This window comes from Piliocolobus tephrosceles, chromosome 13 (assembly GCF_002776525.5).
Source record: "Piliocolobus tephrosceles isolate RC106 chromosome 13, ASM277652v3, whole genome shotgun sequence".
Classification (NCBI taxonomy): domain Eukaryota; kingdom Metazoa; phylum Chordata; class Mammalia; order Primates; family Cercopithecidae; genus Piliocolobus; species Piliocolobus tephrosceles.
The window spans coordinates 113,352,611-113,361,835 of NC_045446.1; the positions used below are offsets into that span (position 1 = coordinate 113,352,611).

Here is a 9,225-nt window from a genome sequence, read left to right on the forward strand (position 1 = left end):
GACACTCTGTCGTAAAACCTGAAACTTACATTTGTCTTAACTGAGTTTCTTCCTCAGGAAACTGACTCTTGGGCAAAAGACTGAAGCCCACTAGATCACCAATCCAGACAATAAGATGCCTGGCGCCTCATTCATCATGATGGCTTCCTTACCCTCCCTAATTCCTGTTTTCTCACCTTACCAACTCTCTCCTTCCTTACCCCTCTCTAATTCCTATTCTCCCTCCCTTCCACTATATATAAAACCTCCCAATTTTAGGCATTTGGGGAGATGGATTTGAGACTTTACCTCCCATTTTTCTTGGCTGCAGCATTCAGTTAAAGCCTTCTTCCCTGGCAATGCTCAGTGACTCGGTGATTGATGTTCTGTGCAGCAAGCACCAGCACCCGACTGAACCCTGGGGGTTTCAGTGACAACCTACATGTGAACACTGAGCTTCATGTAACCTTGGGGCTGCATTTTCCAGTAGGAAAGCGTTTCTAGATATATTGGCTCTGAGACTTTTCCTAGCTTCCTAGGCACTTGGTCTACTTATACTGGAGCCCAGGAACTGCTGTAATCCATGAACTGTAAATGGAAACTTTTCATAAGACGTTCTCAAGTTTTGGTATTATCTGAGGATGAACACCTCTAAGTTTATCTAAAAATTTGTATTATTTCAAGATGGAAGTCCCCTTATTGAGATATTATCAAACACAAAGCTGATTCATTTCAAACATTTTGGAAGGAACATTAGAATTATTAGAAGTCTGTAGCGTGCTTCTCTTATGATGAAGATGATAGGAACTAAGAAAATGAGATGTGGAATGTTTTATATTTTTGACAAGAAGATGAGGCAAAGAGGGTGGTCATAAAAAAAAGATGGTGGTCATAAACAAAGAGGGAGACAGGATTCCTTGTACATTTTTAAAGTTGTTGACATTTGTCTCTGACCTTAGTGGTTTCTACTTTCAGTTTACCACTGACAAGTCCAGAGTTCTACTTCATGCATCTGAGGATATCCTGGGATTTCCTTGTTGAAGAATGACATTGTTTCTTCTCAAGAAAAACTCCTAGTTCATTTACATGTAACAAGTTCTCATAGGAGACCCTAACCGTGATGGTTTGCTTTTGCATCTTTATCTTACTATAGCATTTAATCAGAACTTCTGGGATTTGGGGGGAGCCTGTTTTACCAAACTTCTCCAAAATCCTCTCTCAACTTTAATTGTTTTTATCTGCATTAAGCTCATTTTGATGTGTTGCATGTTTTACTTTGCATGACCAGTCTTTGGGCAAGTCATTGCCTTTCTTAAGGCTCCCTTCACCTCCTTGTTTCTAATGGTATAAATAAAGGGATTCAGAAGCGGGGTGAGGATAGTATTTAGCACAGACACCACCTTATTAATCTTAAAGGAGGAGTGTGCTGTGGGTCTTAGGTACATGAACAGAATGGCCCCATAGAGCAGGCAGACAACTATCAGGTACGAGGCACAGGTAGAGAAGGTCTTCTGGCGGCCAGTGGCTGAAGGAATCTGTAGGATTGTGAAGAGAATGTAGATATAAGAAATCATATTAGGCCGGGCGCGGTGGCTCAAGCCTGTAATCCCAGCACTTTGGGAGGCCGAGACGGGCGGATCACGAGGTTAGGAGATCGAGACCATCCTGGCTAACAGTGTGAAACCCCGTCTCTACTAAAAAATACAAAAACTAGCCGGGCGAGGTGGCGGGTGCCTGTAGTCCCAGCTACTCGGGAGGCTGAGGCAGGAGAATGGCATAAACCCGGGAGGCGGAGCTTGCAGTGAGCTGAGATCCGGCCACTGCACTCTAGCCTGGGCGACAGAGCGAGACTCCGTCTCAAAAAAAAAAAAAGAAATCATATTAAAGAGAAGTGACCCTGGGATCACAAGGACAGTTGCCAGGACACCCAGGAGTTCCAAAATGCTGGTGTCTGTGCAGGCTGCTTTCAAAATGGGCCCAGCATCACAGTAGAAATGATTGATAACATTATTGCCACAGAAGGGCAACTGGCTGAGCAGCATCATCTGACAAAAGACAGTGGTGAAGCCCACCACCCAGGAGCTCAGGGCCAGCTGCAGGCAGAGTTTGCTGGTCCTGATGGTGGGGTAGTGAAGGGGCTTGCAGATGGCCAGGTAGCGGTCAAAAGACATGATATTGAGGATCAAGAACTCGGTGGTGCCCAGGAAGAAGTGGAAGAAGGCCTGCAGCAGGCAGCAGGAAATGCAGATTACTGTTCTTGCCACTACAAAGGTTTCTAGCAGTTTGGGGATGACTGTGGTGGTGTACCAGATCTCTAGGAAAGACAAATTACAAAGGAAGAAGTACATTGGAATTTGTAGCTTGGGCACAGCCCACACAATGGCAATAATAAGCCCATTGCCTGTAAGGGTTAATATGTAGATGAGAAGTATTGCTATAAAGAGAGGTGTTTGTAGGCCTTGGATAACAGGAAAGCCTAGGAGGATGAATTCTGTGATTACCGTCCCATTTCTCATGTCCCTTGATACCCTAGAAAGACAAGCAAGAAAGCTCCTGAGAATCTTAGAGCACAGTTGATTATAGTTGGGACAAAAAATAAGGAGGATTCTGACTATGTCAGGTCCCCCCTCGTCCACATATAAATACGCACTGGCCAACCCTTCTTTACTGATGACTTGGCTGGTTCTTTTGTCAGCAAAACCAGCTTCTAATGTTCTTTGAATGTATTAAATACACTTGATGAATGCAAAGTATTTTTTCACCCTTATACAACTATGAGAATAATCATGTTAAATGTGGTTGCTTGTTGTCAATTATTCATATGACATGTGGATCTAAGCAGTTCCATTTACAGCACTGTTTTTTATGTAGTTACAACATGATGTGATTGTAGCTTTTTAAACTATGAAACCCCTGAGAGATTGTACCTTCTAGTTGAAATAAAGTATTTATAATAGATTGTGGCTTCAGATGCTGCTTACTGCTTCTTAAACCTTTAAGGAACATTCTTAATAACCTTTACAGAATTCTGAAGACAGGTTTTGTTTTCTTTCAAGTTTTGAACTGCTTCATTACCTATAAAAGGTCTGGGTATAGCTGTAGCATTTCATTTGCTTTCTGAGAGAAATGGACAGTTTCCTTGGCCACTGAAGATGTTTCTCACGTAATTAAACAACAGTTTATACATCTTGATCCTATTCTTTTTTTTACAGTGTGTTTCTTTGGAGTAAAAATGGCTATGATAGCCTCATCAAAAACAGTCTTCAATCCCTTCTGGGTTAAAGCTGAACATTCCACATAGCAGCATGCTCCTATCTCTTTTGCTAGTTTCTGTCCTTGTTCCACACATATAGGTTTTTCTTTCATATCATTCAGTCTTGCTAAAGTTTTGGGGTCATCTCGGAGATCAATCTGAGTTCCTACTAATAAAAAGGGTACATTTGGTGCATATTCCTTAAGTTCCGGTACCCACTCCTCTTTCACATTTTGAAATGAGGCTGGATTTACCATCGAGAAGCATATAAGGAAGACATCGGTCACTGGGTAAGATAAAGGCCTCAGACGGTCATAGTCTTCCTGTCGGGCCGTGTCATAGAGTCTTAGGAGGTACTGCTTGCCCCCCACGGTGACGCTGACTGCGTAGTGGTTGAAGACGGTGGGCACGTACTCCTCCCGGAAGGTGTCGTTGGCATAGCTCATGAGTAGGCACGTCTTGCCCACCGCCCCGTCGCGGACCACCACGCACTTGAGCATCAGTGCCCTGGCCCGTGAGCCATGCTGCGGCTGGCTGGCCGGCCTCCGGGCATGGTCCCCCCGGAGCCCCCGCCCCGGACCGGGCTCAGCCCCAGCCCGCCTGGGGGGTCTGCCGCCGTCGCTGCCGCTCTGCGCCACAGGGCCCAGAAGCTCTTTAGTTTAATTAGATCCCATTTGTCAATTTTGGCTTTTGTTGCAATTGCTTTTAATGTTTTAGTCATGAAGTCTTTGCCCATGTCTATGTCCTGAATGGTATTTTCTAGGTTTTCTTCTAGGGTTTTTATGGTTTTGGGTTTTACGTTTAGGTCTTTAATCTATCTTGAGTTAATTTTTGTATAAGGTGTGAGGAAGGGGTCCAGTTTCTATGTGGCACATGGGAGTGGGAATGTGGAGTGGGAATGTGACCATTAAGAGAATATGCCATTCAGTTTTTCTCAGGACACCTCCCACAGTTTGTACTTTCAATTTCATAAATCTAAGGATTTTAAAAAATCTTTGAAGTATTTAATTATATTAATATTTTAAAAATAACTGGGTTCTTAAGATGCAGACATTTTCAAGGATTTGCATTTGTCTTTATGGAGGAGGAATCTCAATTTAAGACTATATTCCTTTAAAAATTAAAAAAATTTTTTTAACTTCAGTCTCTGTGCTAGGAAGAATGTATTCTTTATAAGTCTATTACTAAAGTGAACTCATGACAGTTTTTTCTCTTTAATTGTAAAATAAAATGTTTTAAATCATATCTCCTATTTCAGGAAACACCTGAAATTAACTCTCCTTCTATTATATATTTTATTGTTTATGAAAATTGTCTTTGTTAATTTTTCCAATATTAAAATTAGCATATGCTTCCCAAGTTTTAAGAGCTCCAAAAGGTGGGAAAAAGAGATGTAATTACAATCCCACTCTTCAAACATGGTTAATTAAACATTTTGTATAGTGCGTTTTCTTCCAACTTTAAAATGACTTTTCACAATAGGTGATTTGGCTTTAAGATTTTAAGAAGATCTTAAAGGTATTACTGCTCATGATTAAAATGTATACAATGTTTCAACGTTAAAGGTCTTTTTTAGCATTAGATCACTACCAATTAATTCAATGTCATAACCATAAGAAAACAAACTATTTCTTAGATTTAGTGGAACAAATTTCCTCCTCGAGTGAAATAAGTTTCCGGGTTGAAACCATAGTCTAGCCCTCAAGAAAATGAATTCTGTCAACAACCCAAAGGTGTAGGAAAGAGATTATCTGCTAGGGCTCCCAGGAGAGAATGCAACCTGCTGACATTTTATCCTGGTAAGACCTGTGTTGGGTTTCTGACCTACAGAACTATGAGATAATACATTTGTGTTGTTTTAAGCTGCCAGATTAGTGGGAATTTGTTATGGCAGCAATAGTAACCTAATATGGTAACTTTTGATACTGTGTCTTAATTAGGGTCTGATTATAAGCACAGAGCAGAAAATTACAGGACTGCTTCATTCTTGGTGACTTTGGCCTACCTTCTTTTTGTCTTTAAACATTTAACCACTTTAAACATTTGTCCACTTCGTTATCTTATGATGGACTATGCTTTCTTATAATACTCTGAATTCATTCCTAAGAGCACTTTCTTTACCTGCTCTTCACTGAGAGATTCCATGCCAATTCATAAGGTCTCTATCTTTGTCCTCTCAGCTAGAAAGTCTAATTGTCTTTTTCCCATTCCTACACTCTTTTTAGAGTGCTTACTCCCACAGCACCTACTCAGTGGCATTGTGGACACAGGGTGATTTGACACCTTGCTGACTCATTCTTCTTACAAATAAGTGAATCAGAAGTGATAATCTCAGTCTAGTTGGACCAATCATATCCTCCTCCCAGAAATTTGGATTTTGAACTCAGATTATTTTAAATATGCATTCACTTAAATTTAATGCATATCAATGCATTCAAATACATTCAATATCTATACCCTTATATATTGAATATATATATATAATTGAGTATATACATATATTTGTGAATGACAAAAACACCTATCTTCCATGTGCACAGAAAAGTGGAAAAAACACTGCAGAGAGAGAAAAACAAATCAGGTATAGTTTCTTATGGCTGCTCTAACAAATTACTGCAAACTTGGTGGCGTAAAACAACAGTAATGTATTATTTCACAGTTCTGAGGGCAAGAAGTCCAAAAACAGTTTCACTGGGCTGCAACCCAGGTGTTGGCAGAGCCACACAGGAGGTTGTGGGAGAAAATAAAGCTTCATTGCCTTTTCTAGCTTTCAGATGTTTATTTCTTGATTCATGGCCCTTTCCTCTGTCTCCAAAGCCAGCAGAGCAGCATCATCAAATCTCTCTCACTTCCGTCATCACATGGCCTTCATTTGTGTAGTAAAATCTCCTTTTGCCTAGCTCTTATGATGACATTTGGGATTACACATAGGGCCTACCTGGGTAATCCAGGATAATCCCCCATCTCAAGAACTTTAACTTAATCACATCTACAAAAATTTCTTTGCCACATAAAATAATATTCACGGTTTCCAGAGGTCAGAATCTGGATATCTTTAGGGGCCATTATTCAGCCTACCACAAAGTATATGGAGAAAAAGAATACAGAGAAATACAACTCCAGAGAGACCTAAAGATAAATCAGAGACTTAAAGAGAGGAGAATACGTACCCTGGCTCCTTACAAATTTCTAGTTCCTTCTTTTTGTCACTTAGCAGGTCTTGATGTTTCTTATCTTCTGGGGTTCCATATGGCACTTTTGATTATTATGATAAGCACACAGTTTACTTAAGCAAGCTTGATTCGTTTTCTGATATTTTTTTCCTCAATCAAATGAATGCTAAGATACTCTTCTGTATATGATGGCCACATTGGCCAGTTGCTGTAGATGATAAGTCTAGACTCATGGTCAGTTATGGCTTCTGAATAAATAGTTTTCCTTTCAAACCAGTTGCCTTTCAGTCCATTCTAATTGTATCCCACTTCTGGCCTGCCTTGATCTGCAGTTCTGTGTAACTGTTGGCTTCTGGCTTTAGAAAAAGAAGGCAGCTTCCAGACTAGTTTGGTTTCCCCTCTTAAGTTTTCCGTCCACACTTTATAACATAGTGAGGTGCTAAAGGAGTCTGAAGTTCCCATATTCTAAATTTCTGCCACTCACCAATGGTGTAGTTTGGGGCAGGATGCTTAACCTTTGTAAACCTCAGTTTTCTCATCTGTAAAATGGAGATAATGATACTAGCTTTCTAAGGTTATTAAGAAGAATAAATGAAATACATGCATGAATATTTAAGTATACTGTACAAACCCTGGATTATGTTATTGTTATTATTATTATATAATATTTAACTCTCAAGGTTGAAGCCTTGCAACAACTGAAAAGACCCAGTAGAAGTGTTTGTTTTTAATTATATGTTCCATTTCTTAGACCATCTTGGCTAAGCCTACAACAACAAAAAGAAAAAGCACAATGTCCCCATTTCACAGATGAGAAAACAAATGGTCAGGCTAAGTGCCACTTGATTAAAAAAAAAAGTGATAAAGTCAGACTCAAAATTTAGTTTTTTTAATTTTAGTTTTGTATTTTTCTAAATACATTGAATGTGGACTTGACATGATATTGTGAATGTGCAGTGGTTCAATAATAGAATTCAGGGAATGTTGTTTTCTCTGTAGCGGAATTGTCTCTTCTAAACTGTGACTATAATACTTTGCCTCTGGTGCGGCACTGAGCCTATTCATACCTTCCCATATGCCTTTGATTTTCTGGTGTCTAAATCTGTCTTTCTCTACACTGAACTAGAGATGAAAATAACCATTCTGAGCAAAAGAGCTTGGTTAAAGTTTTAAGTTCTCCTGTGCCATGAGGACATAATTTAGCTGACTGCTTCTTTCAAGACTTCCTTTACCTTTTCATTTCTTTGACTATAAATGAAGGGATTCAGAAAAGGGATCAGCATTGTGGTAAGGACAGCTGTCCCCTTGTCAAAATCGAGTGAGTGACTGGCTGGGCCTCACATACATGAAGATGTTTCTCCCATATGCAATGGAAACGACGGTGATGTGGGAAGCGCAGGTGGAAGAGGCCTTCCAATGTCCTTTGGCTGAGGGGATGTGCAGGATGGTAGAAATGATGTAGATGTAGGACACAGTGGTGAGCACCAGTGAGGTCAGGAGGATGAGGGAAGATAAGAGGAAGTTTATCATCTCGATGAAATGAGTGTCTATACAGGACACGTGTAGCAGAGGGGCAATGTCACAGAAGAAGTGACTAATTTCCTTGTAACAGAAAGGCAATCTGGACACCACAATGGTTGGGCACAGCACAGACAGGAAGGCTCCAACCCAGGAGCCCAGAACTAGTAGGAGACAGGCCCTCCTGTTGTGATGATGGTGTAGTGCAGGGGTCACAGATGGCCACGTAGTGGTCAGAGGACATCACTGCCACGAGGATAAACTCCACTGTCCCCAAGAAAAGAAGAAATAAGTTTGGGTGATGCACCCAGCAAAAGATATGATCTTCTTGTCCTGCAGGAGATAGGCTAATAGCTTTGGGGTAACTGAGGTGGTGAAAAAAATGTCCAAAAATGACAAATTACTGAGGAAGAAGTACATTGGGGTTTGGAGGCAATGATTCGCTCATATTAGGGAAATGATGGCAACGTTTCCTGTGAGAGTAAGCATGTAAGTAAAGAAGAGGACCACAAAAAGGGAAATTTGAAGCTTTTGAAGAACAGGAAAGGCCGTCAGGGTAAACTCAGTCACTGTGGTCTGATTTGGGATGTCCATTGCAGGCAATGCTTAGTGGGCCGCACATCTCTGAAAAAAAAAAATACAGAGATGACACTCAGCTTAAGGAAGTTTTTGACTCCCAATATCTGTAATAAGAGTGAAGTAGAAAAAACTTCGTGTGAGGAGTCAAGAGTGATTCGTTCACTGTCTGCTTCTGACTTTATTAAATGTGGTCCCTGGTAAATGACATTACTTCTTCTGACTTCAGTATTCTCATATTTAAAAGTTTGGATTGAATGAAATCATCCTCAAGGTCCCTATAATTCTAGTCTTTATGATTTTAGTCTCTTTTACACAGTGCTCCTTCCTGTCTCTTTTTTGCTCTTCCTGACCTATTTTCCCAGCTAAATTCCGTTCCTAAGAAGAGGCATACTTAACTGAGAATCCAGTCAATTATTTGAAAAATTGAGAAAAAGAAGATTAATAAAACTTGAGTTAGGCAGGGTGCGGTGGCTCATGCCTGTAATCCCAGCACTTTGGGAGGCCGAGGTAGGTGGATCAAGAGGTCAAGATACTGAGACCATCCTGGCCAACATGGTGAAACCCTGTTTCTACTAGAAATACAAAAATTAGCTGGGCATAGTGACATGTGCCTGTAGTCCTAGCTACTCAAGAGGCTGAGGCAGGAGAATTGCTTAAACCCAGGAAGTGGAGGTTGCAGTAAGCTGAGATCATGCCATGCACTTCAGCCTGGTGACAGAGCGA

At 40.6% G+C, this 9,225-nt stretch overlaps 2 protein-coding genes and 1 pseudogene across 3 annotated transcripts; all 3 read right to left on the reverse strand.

The window, feature by feature from the left end:
* Positions 1–1,250: 1,250 nt before the first annotated feature.
* Positions 1,251–2,495, reverse strand: LOC111540199 (olfactory receptor 6X1). The gene is made up of 2 exons (XM_023208341.1): positions 1,864–2,495; positions 1,251–1,557 (listed from the first exon to the last, which is right to left on the reverse strand). The coding sequence occupies exons 1-2, from the start codon at positions 2,493–2,495 to the stop codon at positions 1,251–1,253; spliced, it is 939 nt and encodes a 312-aa protein (XP_023064109.1).
* A 316-nt stretch (positions 2,496–2,811) lies between these two features.
* Positions 2,812–3,785, reverse strand: LOC111540013 (annotated as a pseudogene). The gene has a single exon (XR_002730869.1). The product of XR_002730869.1 is annotated as a rho-related GTP-binding protein RhoQ pseudogene (transcript).
* A 3,789-nt stretch (positions 3,786–7,574) lies between these two features.
* Positions 7,575–8,517, reverse strand: LOC111540348 (olfactory receptor 6M1). Its single transcript, XM_023208651.1, is given in 4 exon segments — positions 7,575–7,728; positions 7,730–8,116; positions 8,118–8,205; positions 8,208–8,517. Coding segments are annotated over 4 exon segments (939 nt in total).
* Positions 8,518–9,225: the final 708 nt, after the last annotated feature.

Coding starts and splice junctions, on each gene's coding strand:
- LOC111540199 (XM_023208341.1), bottom strand. CDS start 2,495: ATGAGAAATGGGACGGTAATCACAGAATTCATCCTCCTAGGCTTTCCT. Junction 1,558..1,863: donor ATCCCAGGGTCACTTCTCTT/TAATATGATTTC, acceptor CCGCGCCCGGCC/TAATATGATTTCTTATATCT.